We start from the raw sequence: 27,715 nt of genomic DNA, 5'->3' as shown, positions 1-27,715 counted from the left end.
GAAATGCAAAATCGCGCGCGTGTGTGTGTGTGTGTGTGTGTATATATATATATATATATATATATATAGTGATTTTGCGCACAGCTGCCGCCCTGTAGCAGTACTTCTGCTATGGAGCGGAGCTGAAACAGTTAAGTGGATTGGTGACTTTCTAGACATCCTAACAGCATAGCTCAGTACAGCCTGGACATCATACAAGCCATTTGGTACTTCTTTAAAACAGAAGTATAGTATGTGTCTAAAAGATCCTTTTGAAAAAGTTCTGAGTAAAGGAGGATTTTTTTTTCTTTTAATTCTCTCATTGCTTTCCAGTGTAAAACAAGCTTGTCTTCGTGTCTTATGGGTTGTTCGGATGATATGTATTAATTAATTAAATAGTAAATGGTTCATATTCTTGAAGGGTAGTTTTCATTGTTGAGTTGCATTTGTTATTCAACATGCTCCATGTGCTACTTTGTTCAATCTAGATATTTCCTTACAAAATGATTACAAATGACAGTAAAATCAAAAGCTGCACTTGTAAAATGCTGTCAGTTTAAAAAGATGCCATTATGAGACCTGTGTTACATTTATATTTGGCACCGTCCTCCTAGCTGGTCACAGGCAGCTGTCTTTGTTTTGTACTGTATGTTCATATAACTGCAGATCACAGCTCAGCAGCTGCAATCACAAGGCAGGAAAGGAATAGAAATTGAGCGCAATAGACCATGTATAATTGATCACAACCTTTTATACACATTTCATAGAGACTGCAGCTAGTTTTCTGGTGGTGCAAGACAAGTCAATATGCTATTAGATCATTGTCAGCAAATATCTGTCACCATATATTGGGGGTTTTGTGATACTAAAGGTAAACTAATGTTAGTTTTTTTTTTTTAATTTTAACCACTTGAGGTGCTCCTGTTGAAACTTTCAGCTAGGCATTTCCTCATATGCAAGTCTTCTTTAGTAAGGCACTCAAGAGACAAAAACGAGAAGAAACTCCATAGTGTAAAACCATATGTTTCATTAAAATAACAAATCTTTTTATGTTCAATCCAAATTTAGTGAAAACAGTTTTTTTTTCAAAATGCAAGATAGTACAAAAATGGTACAAACATACCTGCAAGGGCAGCAAAAATATACATACAATAAAAGAGTTAACAAAACAATTGAAAGGCACCAAAGTGTAAAGGTGTATCAAGCACCCCATGTAGAACATATACAATAAGTACCAGTGATAATATAGAATAATAGGCCAAAACAGGAGCATAACTATAAAAGGAGATCGTATACCATATAGGACCAATTGCTAGGCTTGAAAGAAAAGAACATGCCACAATTTCCAAACACCAGAGGTAATTTTGATCAAAAAGTAATTTGCCCCTAATATTGAACAACAAATTCAAGAATGGCAAGGGTGGGGAAATGAAAATAAAAAAATATTTTTAAAGTTAAGCTCAGAAAGATGTTTCTTTAAGAGAGGTCATATATAATAGCAGGGCAATCAATTGAATAGTCCAAGATGGCGCTGATGTAACTCCAACGTGATGTCATGAAACTCCTCTCACCTGACACATATTGTAGGTACAGGTCTTTCTCAAAGCCTTTGAAAAGTCTTAGAGCTTCCAGTTGACTCCCAATGATTTTAAGCACAGCAGTCACAGATAATAAAATATTCCTGCTTTTTGACTTAGATGACCTAATTTGCATAATAAAGCTCTCAAAGCCAAAGAAGCAATGTTTATTCTGATTAGTTTTATCTAGAATACCACTCTGCAATTAAAAAAATATAGACCATTTAGACTATTAGTTTCTGCACAATTCCCAATAAGCTTAAATTTTAAGGAAAGGAAATATGGAATGGATTTGTTACCATTCTAGTGTGTGGGGGAAGGCAGTGCATAGACTGTAAATGTTACAGTAGAAGCTTACTTTTTATTTCTAATTGTGCTTTTTCCTGTTCTGTCATGGAAAATAAGGTTAGTTGCACCTGGTAGAACGGTAAGAATTGATATGTCAAACCAGTGCCGCGGAGTACTAACACATAAATATCATACCATAAAATGATAAATTGTGATAAAACATTTTTTGCTGAAAATTTTTAAAAATTACTTAAAAAATCAGTCCACAATGTGCATATTCCTTATTTAACTTAATCCAATATAAACGTGAAACTTCGTGCCATACAGTGCCTTCACAAACATCATCAGTTCTTATAGATGTATCTCTGTGATGCGGTTACATCTTAAGTGTATATCCCTTCATCAACACTCCAATACGCTCACCTTATGTATTGACCCAATATATATCAGTTCTTATGCGCTTTCACTAAAGGGTCTCCCACGTTAGGACTGCTGTTTTATTTTTCCAGTGCCCAGATGCCGGTTAATCTATCTCCAACCTCTGCAATTCTTAGGTTGTTATTCATGTGAAACTCAAAAAAGGAAACGATATCTAGTTCTCTCCATATAATCACTAAGATTTTTTTTATTAAAATTAACCAAAATACTATAGACTCAACTTAAAATGTGCACAAATCCTGGTGCACAGCAGTCTACATGCATTTCAATAGAAAAACCTCCTTCAAAATGGCAGGCCGTGTACTTCCAGTTAGAGGCATGACCTCACAGGCTCCTCTAAATGTGATGCGTCACCAGATTACATTACTTCATCAGGGGATTTATCAAGAGCAGGGGTCTCCAAACTCTCTAAACAAAGGGTCCCTTTACTGTTTTTCAGACTTTGAGGGGGCTAGAGTGGCCAGGGGGAGTAGAAAATGCCCCAGCAAAAATGGGAGTAAAAAAATTACCTAGTGTTTGTAGTCAGTAAATGGAGTAATAGTGTCCAATCATTGGTATTATTGGAGGAATAGTGCCCCACAACTGGTATTAGTGGGAGGAATAGTACCCCATCATTGGTATTAGTGGGATGAATAATGCCCCATCATTGGTATCAGTAGCAGGAATAGTGCAAAAAATGGCCACTGCCCCAGTCTATAACTGGCCTTCACAGCAGGGAGCACATGGAAGGGTGATGCATGTCAAACAACAAAACAGAAAAATTCCCAGCTCAACTTGCCAGCCAGCTTTCAAACAATCCAAATTAACCTAACAGCATGTGTTAAAAACAGGGGTTTAGTTAGCACACATTTGTAAATACATGCATAAGCTACAGATCATCGTCATGGCACCCCAGTATATATAGTAGGAGTAGTGCCCATCATTGGTGACAGAGGGATGAATAGTGCCCCATCATTGGTGACAGTGGGATGAATATTGCCCCATCATTGGTATCAGAGAGAGGAATAGTGCCCCATCATTGGTATTGAAGAAATAGTGCCCCATTGTTGGTGTCAGTGGGAGGAATAGTGCCCCATTGTTGGTGTCAGTGGGAGGAATAGTGCCCCATCATTGGTATCAATGGGAGCAATAGTACCCAATCATTGGTATCTCCAGACCTTAATCCTATAAAAAATGTATGGAGGGCCCTGAAACTTCGAGTTGCCAAGTGACAGCTAAAAAACCTTAAGGATTTAGAAAATATCTGTGCATAAGAGAAGACCAAAATCCTTCCTGAGATGTGAGCAGTCCTAGTAACCAACTACAAGAGACGACTTACCTCTGTGCTTGCCAACAAGGGTTTCTCCACCAAGTACTAAGTCATGTTTTGCTTGGGGATCAAATACTTATTTTACCAACTGAACTGCAGCTCAATTTATAACATTTGTATGATGTGTTTTTTCTGGATTTTTGATTGATATTCTGTCTCTATAATTTAAAATACACATATGATAAAAATTATAGAGCCTTCATTTCTTTGTAAGTGGTCAAACTTACAAATTTGCAGGTGATCAAATAATTATTTTCCCAACTGTAGAAGAGGTCCAAGAACAGAAACTTGGGGGATCCCAGCACAGAAAGGAAGAGGAGAAGAGGAAGTAGATTTTTAAGTGACACTGAAGGTGCAGTGGCATAGGTAGGATGATACCCAGCGAAGAGCACAATCACTAAGACCAAAGGAGTAGAGTTTTTTGAGGAGGACAGAGTGGTCCACCATGTTAAAGGCAACAGAAAGGTCCAGGAGTAGGAGAACAGAATATTGTCCATTGGTTTAGCCATTAGTAGATCATTTGAAGGTTGTTCATTGTAAGATGGCCGCTCAGTCGGTTGTAGACTAGGCGTTCAAGGCATTTGGAGGAAAAGGGGAACAAGGAGATGGGGCATAAGTTAATATTTGTGGGGTCGAAAGAAGGCTTTTTTAGTATGGAGGTGACAAGTGCATGTTTTAGAGAGTTGGGGAAGATGCCAGAAAAGCGGGAGCAATTGAAGATATCCTACCACTCATTCATAAATGAGGTATCTAACTCTGTTTCCCATTTTGCTTAAAGGGTGGAGTTTGAACGTTATCAATGTCTCCAAGAAGGAAGTAAATCAAAAAGATTATATGATTTTGGGACCCTTGCCTGAGCAATTCTTTAACAACTTGAGAGGACGATTGTAATTAAACTAGAACCATAGGTAAAACTTTTTTGTTTTATTGTGAATAGAGTATGGGAGGGTTATAGCCCCTGTTAGCTTTTTTTGCCCTCTGTGTCCCATTGGCGAGACCCCCTCCCCTCAGGTCACCAGAACTAGTGTCCCAATTGGAAGATTTCCCTTCTATTACTTTTCTAGGGACAACCAAAATGCAGGATTTCTTTTACTTTCACATTCAATATTATTGGTAAACAGGACCAATACAGTGAGTGAATATATCTAATGGGGCAGCGGTAGCAATAGAAATGTGTTCTAATCTCTCTCCACTCTGTCCAAAACTGAATTTAAAATGGTTACCTTTAGTTATCCTTTAAATATTTTTGGAATGTATGTTAAAAAATGCTCAATTTGGAGTTATACCAATTGGGGGAAGGGGGATTTCCTGACACTGTCCAGTACACTATTTCCAATCTGGTGAAAAATTTTCCATGATTAAAATGTGCGCCCAAAGAAGGAGGGCATCCATCAGATCAGGGATGAAGAAATTAATTCGTATTCCTGGGTGGTAATTCAGAATTGCTGGCAATCAGCATCTCTAAACCCAAAATGAGAATAAAAATGTTTCCTCAGATGTTCATAATCATTCCAAGCAATAAATCATCCTATAAGCCTCTCACTGCTTTAATTGTTATAACCCCCTAAAATATAGCTTTAAAGCTGTAGACCGATAAAGAAAACACTTGCTTATGCGGCTATGTAATCATTTATTCATCATATTAGCCGCAATACCTAAAAGCCCAGCTGTAGTTTCCTTTAAAACTAAATAATGTAGATACATTGAGGGTGCAGTAAAAGTCAACTTTTTTATGCTTTTTCTTTGTCTTTGTCTGCAAAAGGCTACAGGTAAAGACTGCTGCTCTTTGTGTTGACGCAGCGTTCTCTCTATGCCGCCTGCTTAGTGAGAAGTACAGATTTGCAGTATACAAGGAGCTGGAGCAACAAAAAAAATATCTGAAGTATAACAATTCTTTTTCCTTCTCTTTAGTATTTATACAAAGGTCCCAGAGAATGACAGTGAGAAGGACAAGGTACCACTTCTGCAATCCACAACAGCCACAAACTTGTTCTATAATTCTTTTTTTTATATTCCCTCTTTGTATATTTGAGTATAACAGAAACCAAAAGGGCTTGAAATTACCTGCCAAGTAAATGTCGAAATTAATATTTATGCATATTATGTATTACTTTGTGTTTTAGTTATACACAAGATAATTGAATTATCATTAAAAAAGGTTTTTTTTTTTTTCTTTTCTGTCAGTCATTTTACATGCGGTACTATAAATTATTGTTCGTAGAGTTTACACTGAACTTCTAAAAATGCATAATTCATTAAATTGGAACAGATTTAAGAAAATCACTCCAAAGTGGCATAATTGACTAAAGAAAAGTTCTCAAAGCCTGATCCATTCTTTTATTCATGCATCAGTGCTAAAATAAAAGTATCATAACAAAGCTGCTAAGATTGTAAATGTATTCATGTTAACAAAGTATGTTGATTAATTAGTTGTGTGTGTATATGTGTGTGTACATATATATATATATATATATACACACACACACACACTTCGGTCCATATATATTTTGACACAGGCACAATTTTCGAACTTTTGGCTCTGTATGCCACCAGAATAAATTAAAACGAAACAATCCAAATGAATTTGAAGTGCAGAATTGAAAGGGTTGAACATAAATATCATGTACAAATTTTAGGAACTGCAACCATTTTTATACACAGTCCCTCAATTTCCAGGGGCTCAAATGTACTTGGACAAATGAATATAATCATAAATAAAATGTTAATTTGCAATATTTTGTTGAGAATCCTTTACTGGCAATGACTGCCTGAAGTCTGGAACCCATGGATATGACCAAAGACTGGGTTTCCTCCTTTCTGATGCTTTGCCAGGCTCTAACTGCAGCTGTTTTCAGTTGTTCTTTGTTTGTGGGTCTTTCTACCTTTAGTTTTGCCTTTAGCAAGTGAAATGCATGCTCAGTTGTGTTGAGATCAGGTGATTGATTCGGCCATTGCAGAATATTCCACTTCTTTTCCTTCACAAGCTCCTGGGTTGCTTTTGCGGTGTGTTTTGGATCATTGATAAAATATAATAGTGGTGTAGCGCTGATAACTAAATGTGCAAATTCCACAATAATAGGATAAAAAACATAAATCACATAAATGAATGAATATAAATATATAAGTGATAGATCTTTCAAGATCTAGAAAAACAGTGTCTCAAACTGTGATATTAACAGTACACAAAGTGCATATGATGAAGCTGGTCCTATGCCCGGACCCTCATACAGTGACAATACCCAGTCCCACTTGGGACCAAACCCCAAAAGACTAGGTGCTATATACAGTGGATCCCAAAATAAGGAATATGATCTCAAATAAAGTGAATGATATATAAAGTGTATCCCAAAATTGGGATATATACCACATAAAGTGACTAGTGAACAATGGTAAACACAATATATAAACAAACTTCATAAATGCATAAAACGAAAAAAAGTGTCCAACAAATTGCCAAGAATAACAAAGATGGCAATGACTGCCAAAATGTGCCTATATCTTCAAACCATGTGCTATAGTGCTGGTGCAGATGGTGAGCATATATCCTTAGATGGGAGGCATGCCCCCTCACCTCCTTGCTGTGACCCAAAAGGGTCAACACGCCTCTTGGATCACTCTGGATCCTACAAGTAACAACTCTCCAGGTTGCTCTGATTCCACTGAACCTCACTGGTAACTTCCTTCCAATATAAATCACTCTTCCATTCAGGGATAAACGCAGTGCAGGCCAATAAAAGAGTATCACATGAAAGGACAAAAAGACAGGTCCCCCATAGTGCAACACTAATAATATGTTAAAAGTATGTTAAATCGTCAAATATTGCACTCACATTAACACAGATGAAACAAGACTTGTCACACCACTCAGCATGGGTGTACTGTGTAAACCTGGTGTAGCAAGATGGCTCTCCGCCGGACGTACGTCACCATGTCACATCTACGCGTTGCGTCACGAACATGTGACTTCCTCAGGATGGCATATTAAATAGTGGGGGGGAAATGTCTGTGCGTCTTATGGAGCGGCCGGCCCGGTATTCCCCCCCGTCACCGTACTGGACCGGCCGCTTGGCTCTTCTGTGCAGCAGAACCTGCTCCTCAGTCCTACTTGTTTCTCGGTCAAACGGTGCCCTCACCACTGCTGGTTTCATCGGCCATCTTCTCTCTGTGGCGCTGGCATCTTTAGTGTGGGCACCTGGCTGTGACAGGTTGTGGCTTCACAGTCGGGTGCCCACTGCGCATGCGCAAGAAGCGCTGCACTTTGTGAATGGTCTTGTAGTCTTCTGGGACCTGTCACATGTTCCAAAAGACTACAGGGAAGGAGCCTAGGCAATCGCAGCGGACGTGGGAGCCTGTACCTGTCAAATTAGTCGGGTACTGGCTCTCCCCCCCCCACTCCCCAAAGGTCTGCAGTCTCTGGTCATCTCCTGTACTATGTCTGCAGTCCATTGGTTCAGAATATTCTGTCTGCTAATGCACAGCTCTAGTGACATTCTTTCTGCTAATGTGCAGCTCACTTGGCGCTCATTCAGGTAACATGCACGTAGGCAGGTTGTTTTAATGCTTGTTTAGTAAGCTAGTGGCTGGCAGGGTTAAGTAATGTCTGCTCAGTTCCTGGGCTTTTGGTATCAGCCAGCCATAAAAAGGGGGAAGTCTGAGGTCTGTAGCTCCTGATTCCATTTCCCACTCTTTGCTCAACGCATAAGAGGAACTGCTGCGCTTTGCAGTCTGCTGAAGACAGGACATCCAAGCAAGGAGACAATTAGGGTTTAGACTTGTTCATGTTGGACAGTAATGTGGAAGTCTCTCCAGTAAAGCTACCTTAGCTGTTCTGAGCCGGGTCTGAAGTTATTAAAAGAAGGTGCATGATGGTTTTGGTGTATCTAAAGAACCAGGGTCTGTGAAGCACAAAGGGGTATCAAGTAACACTACAAAAAAGGGGGTTAACTCAGCAAGTCAAGGAAGAGTAATGCAGTTGCTTAGGGTAACCAAGCACAAGTTCAAGATATGAAGCAACCAGTCCTTAGCTGTGGTACCTGGTAAGGTGAGAAGTCCTCTGGGAATGAGGGTGTTGTTGCTCTGACCTCTTCCCCAGCGGTTGGTTTCCAGTAGCAGCCAAAGCCAAATACACATTACAGAGATCCATGACCTTGTCACAAGATATGGGAAATCAAGGGGTTAATATAGAGCACATGAGGTCTGCACTATGTGTTCAGCGGGACCCTATTACTGGGAGTTACATAGTCTGGCTGAAAAAAGACAAACGTCCATTCAGTTCAACCATTAAAAAAAAAAAAAGTTATAATCCTATACCTACAGTTGATCCAGAGGAGGGCAAGAAAACCCAGTAAAGCATGATCCAATTTGCTCCTGCAGGGAAAAAAATTCCTTCCTGATCCCTCAAGACGCAATCGGATATTCCCTGGTTCAACTTTACATATAAATGATAGTATCCAGTTATATTCTGTGTATCTAGGAAAGAATCCAGGCCTTTTTAAAGCAATCCACTGAGGTGGCCAGAACCAACTCTTGAGGGAGTCTATTCCACATTTTCATAGCTCTTACTGTGAAGAAACCTTTCCGTGTTTGGAGATTAAATTTCTAGTGAGTGAGATAATAGATGTATGCTAGACTGGTGGAGTGGGCGCAGGATCAGTCTGTCCCTCCTAATGCAACGACTACTAAAGCCACAGTGAAGGTTATTTACTAAAGCTGGAGGGTGCAAAGTTTGGTGTAACTAAACCAATCAGCTTCCAGGTTTTATTGCCAAAGCTTAATTGAACAAGCTGAAATTAAAAGCTGATTGGCTGATTGGATTCTGAGTGCTCCAGTTTTAGTAAATCTCCCCCAGTATGGTAATGAGACCAGACACCATGTTTGGAACTCTGTATTTTTACTTCACACAGTAATAGTAGATTTCAGTAATCTCTATAAGCAGGTCCCTTTTTGGTGCTTGTCTGTAAATGTAAGGTTTGTTAAAACATGTCAGTATTTGTGATTTTAATTTAAATAAGCAATATATTTATAAATGAGGAAATAAGTTAATGATGGGATTAGCTGGCTAAGCAAGTTCGTCTAGATTAAGTCAGTTACCCCAGATCTGTGTTTATGATGAATCACTCTCACTTTGAATATTAAAGATGTGACAGTGGGCTGGGCTTTGTGTAATGTTTAACAGCAATAGATGTGAATGTTATGTTTAATAATTAGGATAAACGATTGCATTAAATTAGGTGTGCCTTATAATTTAGTTATGGTTTTTTTAACTATGAACATTTCGTAGGTAGCTACAAGCAAGTACAAGTCCGGGTGTGTACTCCATACAAAGTCAATTTCAGAAAAATAAATTTTGGTTGGGATTAAAAAGAGATTTAAAGTGAACCCGTGCTGTCAGTCTCCTCCCTTAAGCTGCTTATCCTTTTCTTCTCTTCACTCCCTGACACTCTCCTGCAGAAGTGAGGAGAAGTTTTGTATACGCATCGGCCACTTTATTAGGTACATCTGTTCAATTGCTTGGCTACACAAATTGCTAATTAGTCAATCACATCGCAGCAACTCTGCATTTAGACATCGAGGAAAGAAGGAAAAGGGGAGACATGATTGAAACCTTTTAAATACATCAAGGGGGTGAAAAAGGTTTAGGAGGGCAGTATTTTCAACACGAAATCAAAATCAAAAACACGGGGACATGGCCTTAAACTAACTGGAGGAAAGTTCAAAACTAATCTCAGAAAGTACTATTTTACTGAAAGAGTAGTTGATGCTTGGAATAAACTTCCAGCAGAGGCAGTGAGCCAGTCAACAGTAAATAGCTTCAAACATGCTTGGGACAAGTATAGATCTATACTCAGACAAAAAAGTTAACAAAAAAAACCACACGCCCCCACCAAAAAAACCCCCCCAAAAAAGCAGAGAAACAATAAAAACACACACACAAAAAAAATGGACGGACTCAATGGACCGCTTGGTCTTTTTCTGCCGTTACTTTTCTGACATGGTAAAGACGACTTGCTGAAGTTCAAGCCGGGCATCATAATGGGGAAGTAAGGGGATTTAAGTGACTTTGAACATGGCATGGTTGTTGGTGCCAGACAGGTTGGTCTGAGTATTTCAAAACTGCTGATCTACTGGGATTTTCATGCACAACCATTTCTAGGGTTTACAGAAGATGGTCCAAAAAAGAGAAAATATCCAGTGAGCAGCAGTTGTGTGGACGAAAATGTCTTGTTGATGTCAGAGGTCAGAGGAGAATGGTTCAAGATGATAGAAACTCAACAATAACTAAAATAACAACTCATTACAACCAAGGTATGCAGAATACCATCTCTGAATGAACTTTGAAGCAGATGGGCTACAGCAGCAGAAGACCACACTGAGTGCCACTCCTGTCAGCTAAGAACAGGAAGGCTAGAGTTCACACAGGCTCAGCAAAATTGGACAATAGAAAATAGGAACAATATTGCCTGGTCTGATGAGACTCGATTTCACCTTCAACATTCAGATGGTAGGGTCAGAATTTGGTGTAAACCATATAAAAGCATGGATCCATCCTGCTTTGTATCAGTGGTTGAGGCTGGTGGTGTAATGGTGTGGGGGATATTTTCTTGGCACTACCAGAGTGTATCGGTGAGTGTATAAGCAAATTGCTTGGATCAGATCTTACGTAGGGCTAAGGACTTTCTCCTGTCTTACGGGATAGTGTGGGTAAAGCACAAGTTCCCTTTAAGTTCTTATGTGTTTTATTACTATATGATAACCGAGCTTTGTGATGAGTGTATGAAAGTGTACATTACATAGCTGTTTGATAATCCGAAAATTGACAGGCTTAGACATCAACAAGGCAATCTCAGTAGTCTGAGCAACCATAGATAATGTCATGGGAGACACGCACACTCGGCCCATTGTCATAGTGGATATACCGGTAACTGCTGTGCCCTAGTTCTCAGCCCTTCTAGCAATTTCAATGATGATATCAGAGGTTGGTTTTAGGTGTCACCTTCCAAGGATTATCACCTCATCTCTAGGCCCACATCTGCCTTTGTAAATGCTCAGCAAACAGATCCTGCATTTCCACATTTTTTCCAGTATCTACTTTGACATGGTATAGCTGTGATAGGTAGAGGAAAGGTGTTAAGAAAGGATTGGGACTTTGCACTGGCAGAGAGGGCAACACATCTTCCAAATGTCTTTAGATGGTACTACACAGCCTAATTCCCATGCATATAAGCTGTCTTGGTTTAATGAGTATTTAAGGAGATTTTTTTATAAATGTTAGATCCTTTGCTGACTGCTGATCTAAATTCTTATACTTTGGACAGAAAATACATTTGTGAAGGAACCCTAACTTTTAAAATTAAAATTGAACTTCAGCCTTACCTTATGCATTGGGTAGCACAGTGGCTAAATGGTTAGCTCTTCCGCCTGGCAGTACTAGGGTTGTTGGTTCAAATCCCAACCACAGCACCATCTGCCTGGAGTTTGCATGTTCTCCCTGTGCCTGCATGGGTACTCTGGTTTCCTTCCACACTCCAAAGACATGGTAGCTTAATTGGATCCTGTCTAAATTGGCCCTAGTATGTGTATGTATGAATGAGTTAGGGACCTTAGATTGTATACCCTTTGAGGGTTAGGGACTGATGTGAATGCACAACATATATGTAAAGCACTGTGTAGATTGATGGCACTATATGAGTACCTGAAATAAATACATTTCACAGTTGTACAGGCTCCTTTCCTGTACTGAAAATGATTAATCTGATTTTACTGCACACTGTGAGCTTCCTACTGTGGGCATTAAAAGCTGCAGCAAGTCAAACAGATCCTACTGCATTTTGTGGCTGGAGGATGATTGGCATCATCTAACACTGTCCTCCCCAGCATTACTGTCACATGTGGGTGTTATCTAGGCCAGACTACATGCAATTGCAGTCTACTTAGGAATGCCCATTTCTCCAAACTGACGTCCATCCATCAAGGTATTTTGATATTTGTGTAATGCCTCCCAAGAACCAGGCCACTGCTTGCATCAGGACTGAGGCTTTTGAGAGAGGTACTGAGGCAGGGTGCTGAGATTTTCAGAAAGCTGTACACAGCACCCAGCTATGATCTTCCTTCATTGCATAGAGAAGCACAGAGGGTTTAAAATAGGGTTTGTTCTGAAAACAGAAGTATTTTATTTCAAATGTCATAACCCTGTTGAGGAGGGGATGTGAGGAGGAACCAGGGAAGGCAAAATATAAGCAGATTAAACTTGATATTTTGTAGAGCATCGTTGACATGTATAGGCATAACATGTAGATTGTCCAGTACCTGCATGCCTTTCTTACAGATCTACTGTATGTTGAAGGAATATTAGGCTGTCTCAGTGCCTTGGGATATTATCGTTGTTAGGAAAAGCTATTGGTTGAGCCTAAAATGTGTTCATTTCAATGATATGGTATTGTTCCCCTTCATTATTATGAACATAGGAGTAGAAGCCTGTTTACATATGCGACCATTGCCTTATCTGTCACCTGGTTAAACAAATATAATTATCCTTATTTATTTCTGTCTTTATTCCTCTGATCTTCCACTCGAATGGGTTAAACGGCCATAGTCCTAGGAAATGTAAATTGGATGCCCCACAAACATATTCTGCATTGACTTAAACGTTTTGTGGAGACTAAAGGGATTAGCATAGCACAGTTATTTTCCTCCTGGCAGCGCTGGTCTTTGATGTCAGATGCTGCAATTTCCAATGGACTGGCTGCTTCTTCAGATCTCTGGCAAATGTACAAACCTTAAGGCATGAAAAATAATGTGTACATGGCTTGCTCTTTGCTGCCTAATGTACATACAAGTCTCAAAGGCATTGTTCCTTGAGCTTCAGTGTCATAGCCTGATGGCCTCATATGCCTATTCAAAAAATGTAGACATGTAAAAAAAAAATCTACTAAACGGATTATCTATCTATCTATCTACTCTGGCAGGCCATAGACGGGCTGTTTATTGGCCGAATTTTCAGCCAATAAACGAAAAGTCAGTCGGCCCCGTTGCCGATGCTGCCACCCATGTCCACGAAAAACGGCCGTTTTTTGCGGATTTTCCAGCATGCCCGATAAAAATAAATGAAGAGATCTGCAAAAAACGGCTGACGGGCTGGCCCCACTAACGGCGTGATTATCAGCCGATTTTTCGTGCGGATGAAAATGCGCCCGATAAACGACCCGTCTATGGCCTGCATTTGCACATAGTTTTTCTGTGCAGGCACACAGAGTGGTATTAAACCCCAAAACTAAAATGCAATATATTGCAGTTTACCAATTCTGTAGCTGTAGTAGCTTTTTTGTAGTCTTTTTTGGCTCTTTTTGTTGATCTGGCCAGAAAGTCTATTATTTTTCAGCTTTCTTTAACAGTAAAAGTAGCAGAGTTGAGACAAACCTTTTAACACTGACAGGGGTGCTGACAATGATCAACTTTTAAACAAAATACCATACGCACATGAATTAAGTGCATTAAATTTGATAATACATGAGTAATAATGCTTATACATAGTGAATAATTGTAACATTCAGTCCCAATTCGGAAAAATAAAGTGCCCAGGTGTTGAATACTAATTGGTGAACTTTGTGCAAAAAATGACAGGTGTTCCTCTGTGCTCAATCAGTGCCCCACATGGATGTGCACTCATCGTTAGCCATGGACCACCTGTCTCTAGGTTGGTCTTAAGCGCCTGGTTTGGGACTAGCCCAATGCGTGATGGCAAGGATGACACCAATATTCATTCCTGGGAATCATGCGATCTGGCTGATAGTAACCAATAGGATGATGACCAGCGTGGATATAAATGACAGTGTATGTATCCATAGGTGTGCGCAGGGGGTGTGCCAGGTGTGCTTGGGCACACCCTAATCACTATGCACTGCCCAGGCTTCTCCCCTTGTTGTGCCTTTTTCCCCAGCAGTGCTGCAGACATCCCTCCTCTCCTCTCCCCCGGCTGCTGTGGTGGATGCTTCAGAATGGAGAGTGGGGAAAGGGGCTAGTAAATATATAATTTACTGGCCGCTGTCTTCTCTAAATTAACACGCTCGCTCACTGTGTTCATTCATAACTGAAGAATAGTAAACTGTTTGCTATGCTACAGTTGGTGAATGAACAGAAAGTTGTTCAGCACAGAGCACTTCTCATTCACTCACTCTCCAGTGCAGCTGAGGCTGCAGAGAGAGGCTTGTGTGTGCTTGAGCTTTGAGGTGCACACCCTAATGCAATAGGCTACACACACCTATGCCTTGATCCCAAAAAGAAAAAAAAAAACTCTTGCTGTAACTGTTTAAAAGTGCTGGAATGAGGCTTTCATTTGTTAGTCGAAGTTCATCTAAATCTGCTAGTGAACATTACCTTCTTCCCAGATTGATAATCCTGCTGTCCAAGGGTGGCTCCGTTACTTCTCCAATGAGTGGAGACACCCTAAGAAAGGAAGTGTGTTACTGACTAGATCGCCAGAGGAAAATAAACGAAGACAAAGCCTAAAAAAACAAAACTAATGTAACCACCACATTTAAGGATTAGTAATCTGCAATATATTAAATTATAATTGTTAGGTTTATTTCCAGTTTAATTCACAAATAGTTACAAACATAAGAGGATCATGCAATGAGAACATGTGTAGAGATCTATGTATGTCTATTAGACATGTGCTCGCCGGAAATTCTCATTTCATTTCGGATTCATTATGTTGAACTGATTTCATTTTGGAATGCGTTCTGTATCTTTGGCATTCGTTTCGTATATTCGTTGGTCTGGGTGGATGAAAAAAATTTTGCAATTATTTTGAAAGATTGCTATATATTTGTTTTCACTTTCAGTTTTTCGATTGGATTCGTTATTCATATAGCCAAACTATTTGATGTTTTCAGATGCATAAATAATGCAAACTTCGGAGGCCCCGATTTTTCAAACCTAAGAATTAGACTGTGGAATTGAACTGACTGGCTGAGACAATTGCAAATTTAATTTAAATCACAAATTTACTTGAATCTGAATTATCGAATGAATTAAAAAATTGAATTGGTTTCCCTATGGGCCCAAACTACTATTGTATCATGTGATGTCATCCGAATGAAAGAAATGCATTTGTTAATTTTGTTATAACTTTTCAGATTCATTGACGTTTAGAGATTCATATACATCCGAATCTCCCAAAATTGATTTATTGCAAACTCACATGTCTAATGTCTATAGGTAAGGCCCTTCCTCAGTAACTCTCTAATAATAACTGTAGTGAGAGGTAAGACATCATACATTAGTACATCTCTGAGGCTATGTATACATGTGAATGAGCATCCAGCACCAGTGTAATCTCCATGCCAAGTTCCCCAGACTCCTAAATGCTCCTCTAACAGATGATGGACGAGCAATGAAAACTGAATAAGTCTTCAGCATGCAGTTTCATATAGATGCTGGAAACAAGGTTTCGGGGAAATGTGTATTATGTATCAAAGGGAGACATAGTATATCAAAGAAGTGTTCATACGTATTGAGCCATTCAACTCGGTTCACTTTTTAAAGTGGAATTGCACTGCATCTGAGTACCACAAACTAAAAATGCTATTTAATTACTTTTAATAATCAAAGCAAACTCACCCATCCACCTATATGTCCATGTTTTATTTTGCTGAGAAATCACTTTGAAAAACACTCCCCTGGCATTTCTGGCAGTGGTAATCTTGAGTAAGGGTAGATGATTCATGTATCATTTACTTCCTGGAATCCATCTGCCCTTAGCTCAGGCATAGACTGAGCTTAGATCTTTCCCTCCCCTCCTGAAGACTCCTAGTTTAAAACTAGTAACTATATTTTCCTATCTATTTACTAATGCAGTAAAGATTACAAATATCTCATGTTGATTGGGAGAGTGAAGTTCCACTTGAAGAATCGTTTTATGGGGTTTCAGCAATGTCCAACATGAAAGCACATTTTGTAATACCTGCTAAAGACTGCTCATCACACAGACTCATGACAACTAGACACAGAAACTGAACACTCCAGAAACAAGGTGACAGCTGATAAAGTCAGCATCCATGACACAAACTGAACACTATGCAACAGGGGTCTCCAAACTTTCTAAAGAAAGGGCCAGACTTTAGGGGGCTGGACTGCTGGAAGCCAGAGAAGAAAATGTCCTGGCTTCACTGGGAGTAAACAATGTCCGATTTCTGGAATAAGGGGAGGTATAGTACCCCATCACTGGTGTCAGTGGAAGGAATAGTTCCCCAGCATTGGTGTCAGTGGGAGGAATAGTGCTCATCATTGGTATCAATGGAAGGAATTGCGGCCCATTGTTGGTGTCAGTGGGTGGAATAGTGGTCTGTCATTGGTGTCAGTGAGAGGAACAATTCCCCACCACTGGTGTTAATTGGAATGGTGCCCCATTGTTGGTGTTATTGGAAGGAATTGTATCCTAGCACTGGTGTGAATGAGAGGAATTATGTCCCAATGTAGGTGTCAGTAGAAGGAATGGTGCCCAGCTGCTGGTGTCAGTGGAAGGAATTGTGCCTCATTGTTTGTGTTTTTGGGAGGAATTGTGCCCCATTGTAGGCATCAGCGAGAGAAATAGTGCCCCATCATTGATGTCATTGGGAGGAATAGTGTTGGTGATATTGGGTGAAATTGTATACTATAATTTGTGTAAACAGGAGGATCTGTGCCCCATTGGTGGTGTCAGTGGCAGGAATGATGTCCCATTGATGGAGTTAGTGGATGAACTAGTGCACCAAGGGCCGGATAAAAGCAAGCAAAGGGCCACATCCGGTCCCCAGGTCACAGTTTTGGAGACAACTGCTATAGAACAAAGATGACAGCTGAGATGTTTAGAGAGCAGCCATGACACATAAGTCTGATTTACTAAAACTGGAGAGTGCAAAATCTGGTGCGGCTGTGCATGGTAGCCAATCAGCTTCTAACTTTAGCTTGTTCAATTAAGCTTTGACAAAAAAAACCTGGAAGCTGATTGCTTTCTACGCACCAGATTTTCCACTCACCAGTTTTAATAAATCTCCCTCACAGACCGAACACTACAAAACGATGACATCTGATACTGTCAGAGAGCAATCACGACACTGAGACTGAACACTATAGAACAAAATGACATGATCCCATCAGAGAGAACCCATGACACAGAAACTAAATGCTGCATCGGGCGACTCTCCTGCTTCCAAATCCTGGCTCCCCCTCCAGTCCTGTGTGATTCATAAAAGGCACCTAGCTGCACCATGATGTCACTGTGCACCCTCCCGAGCCCGGCTGACTTCAGAACTGCTCATGCACAGTTCCAAATTTGGCTGACAGCCATTTATTTTTACGTGCAGCCTCCATCTGTAATGGACATTTATGGACAGCTTGCCCTATATTTATAAACTGTCCATAAATTTACGGATGGTTGGCAACCCTGCACAGACAGAGGGCAACCATGACACAGAGACTGAGCAGTACAAAACAAAGATGACAGATGATACTGTCAGAGGGCAACCATGACACATAAACTGAACACTACCGAACAAAGAAGACAGCTTATACAGGCCGAGAATAGCCATAAGTAGACTAGAAATGACCACAACTATATCCAGGGAGAGGCCAAAGCTACAGGTGGTGACCACCACATTAACACAGGTATGGAAAAGAACAAAGAGCAAGCAACACAGCAACAGAATTTGTGGGCCTGTGGAATAATTGTGAAGATTTTTGATGTTTCTGTTCCTTGGCAGCCAAATCCAATATACCGTCTTACTCCCAGATGATGATCACTTTCTCCACACTTGTGGGTGGATGGCTTTATGCTGCATGAGGAATCTCAGGAGTAAGACTAGTCGAGCTTCATGCCCACATTTCATGCTGTCAGCTGTAGGCAGAATACAGGCAGGCATCTTTCTTCAAACAGAACTGCCGAGCTAGAAAACATACTTAGATTTGTATATGCCTGCCAGTTAGACTTTGCCAGTTATAAACAAACTTTATTTTTCAGCACTGTGACTAGTACATATTTGCATATTTTATACAGTATGCTGAGATCCACTTACCTTATCCATCTGTTGCTCTATGGGATTTTTTTATTTTGTATGTCTGCTTACTGAGCAAAATCATTTTAACATTCATTGTTGTGCCTCTTTCTTTGTGTTTTTAAAAATGTCACATGCCAGTATTTAAAAAAAGGAAGTATATACAGTACATTGGTCCACAACCTGCAAAGCCTTAACTGTGCAAAACGTAGGTACATTGAGATGTGCAATGTTTGATGTGACGGCCGGCGTGATGAAATCACCGCGGAGCTAGTTGTCGGCTCCGATCTATTATTTCCCTGTGGAAATATTACATAGACACAGACAACAGATTACGTCATCAGCTTGTTAGTGAAGGCTTATTTTGAGACAATTTGTGGATGCCCTAAAGGTGGTTGGGGGAGGCTGGTATACATTGGGGGGTTTCTATGTTCCCACATGTCTTTTTACTTCGTATATCAGCACAACCCACTATATCCCATCAGCTTGACAAAGGAGTGCACTAGGACGATTATCTCACAGCGCATGCTCAGGAAACGCGTCGCAACGACGCCCGGTGATGTCATCGCGCACACTTTGCACTCCACTGTGTGTTCCAAGCCTCGGTGCCAGGCCCCCTCTATCATGCCAGCCAAAACGCCTGATACTGACAGATGACTGATCATCATCTATTACTGCACACTGTGCTGTTCTCCGTGGTAGACTCCCATTGATGGAATATTGATCTGCCTTTTTCTCTCTACCCTCCTGTAAGTTTCTGTCTTTTATGTGCAATAAACAAAGTTTCAAGTTTACACTTAAGACCATGTACATAAAGAGCATCTGCCAGTATCTTGGGTGGCACCAGTACCGACATCTATGTAGTCATTACTATGCGGTCAGTGGGAGAGTGGGAGAGTGGTAGGTGAGATCTATTTATCCAGTATATTGGCATTCGGAAGTCAACCTGTATGCAAGTAATGTATAAAGGGGAGAGAAAAGGTGTACAATGTGAGGGAGGGAGGGGAGAAAAGAAAAAAAAAGGGAGGGGAAGGGGATGATGGGCCAGAGCACTATGGTAGAATGAAGCTGGGGCGTCTAATAGATACTTGTAGTCAGTGAATCACTGGCACAAATATACAATATATTGCCAAACGTATTGGGACACCCCTCCAAATCATTGGATTCAGGTGTTCCAATCACCTCCATGGTGACAGGTATATAAAATCAAGCACCTAGGCATGAAGACTGCTTCTACAAACATTTGTGTAAGAATGGGTCGCTCTCAGGAGCTCAGTGAATTTAAGCATGGTACTGTTGCCACCTGTGCAATAAGTCCATCCGTGAAATTTCTTTGACACTATATATTCCACGGTCAACTATTAGTGATATTATAACAAAGTGGAAGCAACTGGGAACAACAGCAACTCAGCCATAAAGTTTTAGGCCACGTAAAATGACAGAGCCGGGTCAGCGCATGCTGAAGAAGTTGCCAACTGTCTGCAGAGTCAATAGCTAAAGACCTCCAAACGTCTTGTGGCCTTCAGGTTAGCACAACAACAGTGCATAGAGAGCTTCATAGAATGGGTTTCCATGGCCGAGCAGCTGCATCCAAGCCTTACATCACAAAGGGCAAAGCGTCGGATGCAGTGATGTAAAGCACACCACCACTGGACTCTAGAGCAGTAAAGACGTGATCTCTGGAGTGACGAATCAAGCTTTTCTGTCTTGATATCTGATGGATGTGTCTGGGTTTGGCGGTTGACAGGAGAACAGTACTTGCCTGACTGCATTGCGACAAGTATAAAGTTTTGTGGAGGGGGGATTATGGTGTGGGGTTGTTTTTCAGGGTTTGGGCTTGGCCCCTTAGTTCCAGTGAAGGGAACTCTTAAGGTGTCAGCATACCAAGACAATTTCATGCTCCCAACTTTGTGGGAACAGTTTGGGGATGGCCTCTTCCTATTCCAACATGACAGCGCACCACTGCACAAAGCAAGGACCATGCACAGAGTCCTGACCTCAACTTGATAGAACACCTTTGGGATGAATTAGAGTGGATACTGTGAGCCAGACTTTCTCATTTGACATCAATGCCTGACCTCACAAATGCTCTTCTGGAAGAATGGTCAAACATTCCCTTAGACACACTCCTAGACCTTGTGGACAGCCTTCCCAGAAGAGTTGAAGCTGTTATAGCTGCAAAGGATGGACTAACTCAATATCGGATGCCATTAAAGTTCATGTGCGTGTAAAGGCAGGTGTCCCAATGCTTTTGGCAATATAGTGTAGGAGGCAAACTTCAGAGAGTGTCGGAAGTGGTTCCAACCCGACCAGGTGAGAGTATAATCATCAGATTTACCTGTTTCCCAGGAGACCATGTTTTCCATAAGACAGATGGAGTACATCTCACAGGCCCACACAGCAAAAGAAGGAACAATTGTTTGACGCCAAGCTCTGGCTATCACAGCATGTGCAGAGGTCAAGAAGGGCTAGAGGAGACTCTTCTTATTTTGATTATAGGACCCAGGAATGTGTGGTCAGTTTTTAATAGGAAAGCAGGAGGACTGGCAGGAACATCAGGGATTTCACACAAAGGAAGCTATACAAAGAGAACAGGATAGTTTTTCATGCAAGTAAATGGTAAGCCAGGCACATATCAGGAATGTGAAATGTTGGGTTTAAATATTCTTTAAGGTAAAAAGCATTTTAACTTTAGAACCACTTTAAGTTGCAGGGCATTTAAAGGAGTCTCCACCAGAAAGAATGTTTGTTCCAGAATATATTTAACTCTTTGTCTTGTTTATAAAGGTGCCTTGCATACTAAGCTAGTGTGCTTAACAACGCACCGCCCCCTCCTTCTACCCTTGTCCAAGTATGCTGCACACAAGAGACAAATACCTAGTGAAGTCTGAGTGAAAACATGGAGTGGGACAGTAACAACACTCCTTCCTTTCGCCTTCACTCATTGGGAAATCTGTCCAATGCCTGCATTCTCAGCACACGCTTAACAGTATGGGAGGGCTACAGTACTGTGCTGTGTGGTGCTGTTAGCTTCCCCATAAGAACACCCATAAATTGGGCTTCAGCCTGGGGTGCAGCTGACAGCCAGGGCAAACGGAAGGAAATATTACTTTTATTTCGTAACTGTAGCATGGTTCTAGATAAGACAAAGTGCTACATGCATGTGACAAAAGGAACAGAAGTTATTTTTGGTGAGTCACCTTCTATAAATCAGTATTAAACCCCCCAAAAATGTAATATATTGCAGTTTACCAATCCTAAATCCTTAAAGGTTTTTTACCCTTTATTTGTATCTGATAATCCAGCCAGTAATTTAAGGTGTCTCCATTCTGGATGAAGGAGCAATGAAAACGTCTTTTGGACAGCAGCATTTTCAGTCTGGGGAAAAGGTAGTGTTCGATGCAGTAGCAGATTTAGATGGACTTGGCTAATAAATTGATGCCAAACTACAGCGAACACTTGTTTTTGGGTTTAATGCAGTTTTTAGTAGGTAGCTCATGGTATATATTCCACTAAGGACTCTAGAGTGACTTTTTTTCTAATAATGATAATAATGCTGCATCCTATGAGGTTAAATCTGTGCACAGCGGAATCTATAAGAAAGGAGCAACTTTGAAAAATGTTTACCATTTCTACATTAGTCTCCTGGGACAACCCAGCTGGTAATACGGGAAAAGCTGCGATTAAACAATAGCAGTGATAAATAATTCTCTCCTGTCAGGTAGACCTGTTTGTTAATGTCAATGATTTACCAAGCAGCTCATTTGCTGTTTTTTTTTTCTTCTACAGAATCAAGCATGAGAACATCGTTGCCTTGGAAGATATCTATGAGAGTCCCAGTCATTTGTATCTGGTCATGCAGCTGTGAGTAGATATTAATTACAATTTAGAACAGAAAATGTTCTCAAGTGATATGCAAGATAATTCCCTGCTGATCCTTCAAATTCCACTCATAATAACTCATACATAAAGGTACTGTTTGATAAATAAGCACTGCGCTACTGTCATAGCCTGTAGGTATCATTTGCTTGGTTGCTATGGCTACCACAGCATTGTATACTTTATTTCATTATTCACATAATTAACAGGAATACGTTTGTAGATTTATTTATTTTATTTCAAGTTTGTGACTTTTAACCAGTTGCAATGAAAACCAGTCTTCTTACAAATACCCGATTGTGCGCCTTAGATTTCAGAAAATCTTTTGAAACTGTGTCTTTGGGATTTCCTCTTTTTTATCCCTCTTAAAGCGGAACTAAACCCTCCTTTTCCTATCCTTTCTTGCCAAGGAAGCTGCCATCTTAACCTCTCTTTGATCTGCAACTGCAATGGTATTGCACATGTGATCAGTTATGACACCAGCCATTTGATGGTTTGACAGTTTGGTTGAGAGGACAAGCACATGTGACAGTTACATTCCTGGCATGCTGGGAATGTAACTGTTTTTTTAAACCATTAAATTGTTTATTTCCTCTAATATCTAAACAAATAATTTTCTAGTTGCCATCAATCTGCTTGTCTTAGGTCTCATTCACACAATACGTGCAGAAAAACTGATGGAAACTGAGGCACAGATTTCATTTGCAGAGACATCAGTTTTCATGCTCACTTCAATGAGTTTTATACATGTTGCAGATTCCTGCGCAGAAAAAAATTTGCTTGTGATATTAATGTTGTGGTGTGAACAGGGCACATAGAGAACATTTGATTTTGTGGTGTTCTAGCAGAACACATGCAGAAAAACCATCACCTCTTCGCCATGGTGTGAACAAGACCTTACTCTTTTTACCTGCCATAGAACCCTTAGTCTCCATAAAGTGTATGTCAAGACAAAATAAATACAATACACATGCAGTACACTTCTGCAATATGTGCACATTTCTCCATGTTGTATCGCTTTCAATATTCTGCAAAATACCTGTTGAGAAATGCGTGCGATCCTGTTGTGGGTTGACAACACACAGCATTTTTGTGGAGTGTTGTCAGCCCTACCCAGTGCTTTTCCTAAACTATTCAACCACTCTGACTCTCAGACAGGGCCGGATCTAGCCTACCTGATCTGGGGGTGCAGTAAAAAAAAGTCAGGGGGCATAATGTCAACACTTTGTGTGAGTAACTGATAGTCTGTCACACAGTGTCACGGCTTGGCAAGCACTAGTATGTATTGGGCTGTTATTAAATTAGGATGATTAAACAAAACCTGTGCCCCCTTATATCAGATGTCATAAGAGTCCCCCCTTACATCAAGTGTCCCCATTAGACTCCTCCCTTACATCAGGTGTCCCCAGCGGAGAGCCACCCTATGTCGGGTATCCCCATCAGAGTCCCCCCTTTCAGCAGGTGTCCCCATCAGAGAGCCCTCTTACATCAACTGTTTACATCAGACTGGCTCATGGATCAGAGAATGTACTGTCAGAGACCGGGGGGGGGAGGGGGACAAAACTGGCTCTGGCATCTTAAGTGTGGACACTTGGCTGTAACATCTGCAGCTTCATAGCTGGGTGCCCACTCTGCATGCGAGAGTGGCACTGTGCATTGTGAATGGTCCCACAGTCCTCTGGGACCTGTCACAGGGGAGGAGAACTTCTGCTTCCAATCGTCTAGGTCTTCGCCCCCACTCTACAAAGGTGCAAATCCTTAATGGGGAGCAGGGGACAAGGCCTTAATGTGGAAGATTTGGGTGGAGCTCCACTTTAAATAGTAGAAATCCTTTTGTCACATTGGATGTCACATTACAAACAAGACATACTAAAACAATTTTAAAAATAAAAGAGAATAGTATAGAGAAGCCTAGTAAATTTCACAAGTAGCAGATTTCTTTCTGAGAGGGTATAGAAATAATTAATATCATTCTTGCTTTGAATACACCCCAAATATTTACAGAATAAGTAAACCCCAAGAACCAGAAATTTTATATTTTGTTTATTGGCACAACCTTGCACGACAAAACTCAAATTTTCAATCAACTTTTTTCAAAGGAGACGAGGAGAAAATTGTTGGCCAAATGTTGGCTGCATCCCAATAGATGCAGTCAATAGCCATCAGGGGAGATTCCTTCATCTGCACTATTTAGCATGGATGGAGTAATCTATTTCAGTTTTCTCTACAGGATCTATAGTCAATATGCCTAATCAGCTTCTGTGATCAATGATGTCATCACACATTCTGGGGTCATCCTCCTCTATCACAACAGGACTGCACAACAAAGATGCATTAAATTAAGGAATACTGAACATTATACATTTTTGTCTTAATACTGTATGTGTTAGTATCTTTTGTAATGTTGTGTTTAATGTATAAACCGATGTCAGTTTATTAGTCTAATCCCCTGTTCACATATATGTGAATCAGATGCATTTTGAACTGAAACCGATTCGTATGACATGTGAACCAAAAGGCTTTTCTATAGAGCCGATTCACATACAGTTGTGTTCAAAATATTAGCAGTGTGTTGAAAAAAGTGAATAAAGCTCAAAATCCTTCTAATAGCTTTTATTTCCATACACACAAATGCATTGGGAAAACTACACATTCTATTCCAAATCAAAGCATGAAGAAAAATATATCAAATTTGTGTTGTTCCTTTAAAAAAATTGAAGAAAAGTGAATATTAGACTGTTCAAAAAAATAGCAGTGTTTGTATTCTTCTTTACAAACTCAAACATTCACTATATAAACTGAAAAATGTTTGAAGATTTTGCTTTCCTTTGAATCACTTAATTAATATTTAGTTGTATAAGCACTGTTTCTGAGAACTGCTGTACATCTGTGTTGCATGGAGTCAAGCAACTTCTGGCACCTGTGAACAGGTATTCCAGCCCAGGATGATTGGACTACATTCCACAGTTCTTCTCTATTTCTTGGTTTTGCCTCAGAAACTGCATTTTTGATGTCACCCCACAAGTTTTCTATTGGATTAAGATCCGGGGATTGGGCTGGCCACTCCATAACGTCCATCTTGTTGGTCTGGAACCAAGATGTTGCACATTTACTGGTGTGTTTGGGGTCGTTGTCTTGTTGGAACACCCATTTCAAGGGCATTTCCTCTTCAGCATAAGGCAGCATGACCTCTTCAAGTATTCTGATGTATTCAAACTGATCCATGATCCCTGGTATGCGATAAATAGGCCCAACCACTGTAGTATGAGAAACATCCCCATATCATGATGCTTGCGCAACCATGCTTCACTGTCTTCACAGTGTACTGTGGCTTGAATTCAGTGTTTGGGGGTCATCTGACAAACTGTCTCCAGCCACTAGACCCAGAAAGAACAATCTTAATTTCATCAATCCACAAAATGTTGAGCCATTTCTCTTTAGGCCAGTCAATGTGCTCTTTGGCAAATTGTAACCTCTTCAGCACATGTCTTTTTTTCAACAGTGGGACTTTGCAGGGGCTTCTTGCAGATAGCTTGGCTTCACATAGGCGTCTTCTAATTGTAACAGTACTCACAGGTAACTTTAGACCTTCTTTGAGCTTCCTGGAGCTGATTGTTGGCTGAGTCCTTGCCATTTTGGCTATTCTATCTATTCGAATGGTAGTTTTTCGCTTTCTTCCACGTCTTTCAGGTTTTGTTTGCCATTTTAAAGCATTTGCAATCATTTTAGCTGAGCAGCCTATCATTTTCTGCACTTCTTTATGTTTTCCCCTCTCCGATCAACTTTTTAATCAAGGTACGCTGTTCTTCTGAACAATGTCTGGAACGACCCATTTTCCTCAGAATTTCAGAGAGAAATGCACTGTAACCAGCATGTACAACATTTGCTGCCTTCCTTCCTTAAATAAGGGCAATAATTGCCACCTGTTTTTCAAAGAATGAATGACCTCACTAATAGAACTCCACACTGCTATTATTTTGAACATGCCCCTTTCAATTAGTGATTCAATTACACAGAATCAGCAGCATGCATGTCATGATTGTTGGGTCTGTTGGATTTCTATTACTCTACTACACCTGCTAGTAAATTATTTGCCATGTAGAAATATCATTTCTACCAAAAACAGTGATTGATCAGGTTAGTGATGTCTGACTGCTATTATTTTGAACACAACTGTATGTGCGGGCTGACCACCGTGTGATTTAAAAAAGAGTCAAGTACGATTTTAAGCCGTGTTCAAGTGCAGTTTCCAATGTCATACACTTTAACAATTCGCACCTGAATCTCACCTGAACCGCTGAACGAATTTGCACTGGACAGGGCTTGAAATCATGCTGCAAAGGGGCCCCGCACAATGTGAACTCATGTTTTAAACTGCTTTATTTGATGGTCTGTTTAATTTGTTTGGCCTCTCAGTCACAATGCGTTTAGTATTACCACATGTGTATAGGCTGAGAGAGTAGGCAGGGAGGTGGGTCAGATTGCAAACGAAGAGAAAGCAGCAACATCCATATGTTGTGCTCCTGCTTTCCCCCTGTCATGGGGGAGGGCAGGGTGCCCTGGTGTTCACCATCCTAGTTCCAAGAGAGAGAAGAGAGAACCATGGAGCCAGTTTACCCCTCTGTTTCCCCCATCCTAGGTCATGAACATAAACCCATTTAACTGCAGGGACAAAAGCAGCCACTGGCAGGGCCTGGGACCAAGAGTCTGTTACATGACTGAACTATGTTGTTCTATTGGAGCCATGATTGGTTGAAGCTAAAAGAATGCCACATGTGAGGAGCTCGCCACCCACCAACACTTTCATAGGGGACCCAAACTTCCACTTCTGCAAGGCTGATCAGGTTCCAGTCATGAAGCCCATCTATGCTCCAATGATAGCACTTGGCTCAGTAAGGTTTATTCAGCCATTCAAGAATTACAACTTGTTCCTGTCTGGAGACCGCATATCTCTGACATGTTTGACTTGTGGTCTTAGTCATAGAGATGGGGAAGGTCTGAAGAAAGGGTACTTACTTCTTTAATTAAATAATATAGAATAGAATATATGAATAAGCCTTAGTAAGCTGAGTGGTGAATGAATTGTGCACAACCCAGGGGCACACCAGTCTGAGGTGCATCTGAAGCCAAGCGCTTTTTTGCATGTTCTGTTTTTAATTAGGCTGATCTATGCTTGTGAAACAAGCAAAAAAGGTGATGGCATGATTTTTAAACTG

The 27,715-nt window shown here is 40.5% G+C and overlaps 1 protein-coding gene across 1 annotated transcript in view; it reads left to right on the top strand.

Annotated features, from left to right (window-relative positions):
- Positions 1–27,715, top strand: part of CAMK1D (calcium/calmodulin dependent protein kinase ID) — a 356,591-nt gene that overhangs the window by 226,685 nt on the left and 102,191 nt on the right. Inside the window, exon 3 of the mRNA XM_089686269.1 lies at positions 22,410–22,484. Within this exon, the coding sequence (XP_089542395.1) occupies positions 22,410–22,484 (75 nt within the window). The remainder of the gene's footprint in view (positions 1–22,409; positions 22,485–27,715) is intronic.

Source organism: Staurois parvus, unplaced genomic scaffold, assembly GCF_062004578.1.
Source record: "Staurois parvus isolate SC_StPar_1 unplaced genomic scaffold, SC_StPar_1.0 ptg000019l, whole genome shotgun sequence".
NCBI classification, from domain to species: domain Eukaryota; kingdom Metazoa; phylum Chordata; class Amphibia; order Anura; family Ranidae; genus Staurois; species Staurois parvus.
Note: the sequence above shows the minus strand (reverse complement) of the source record. Positions and strands in the feature narration are given on the sequence as shown.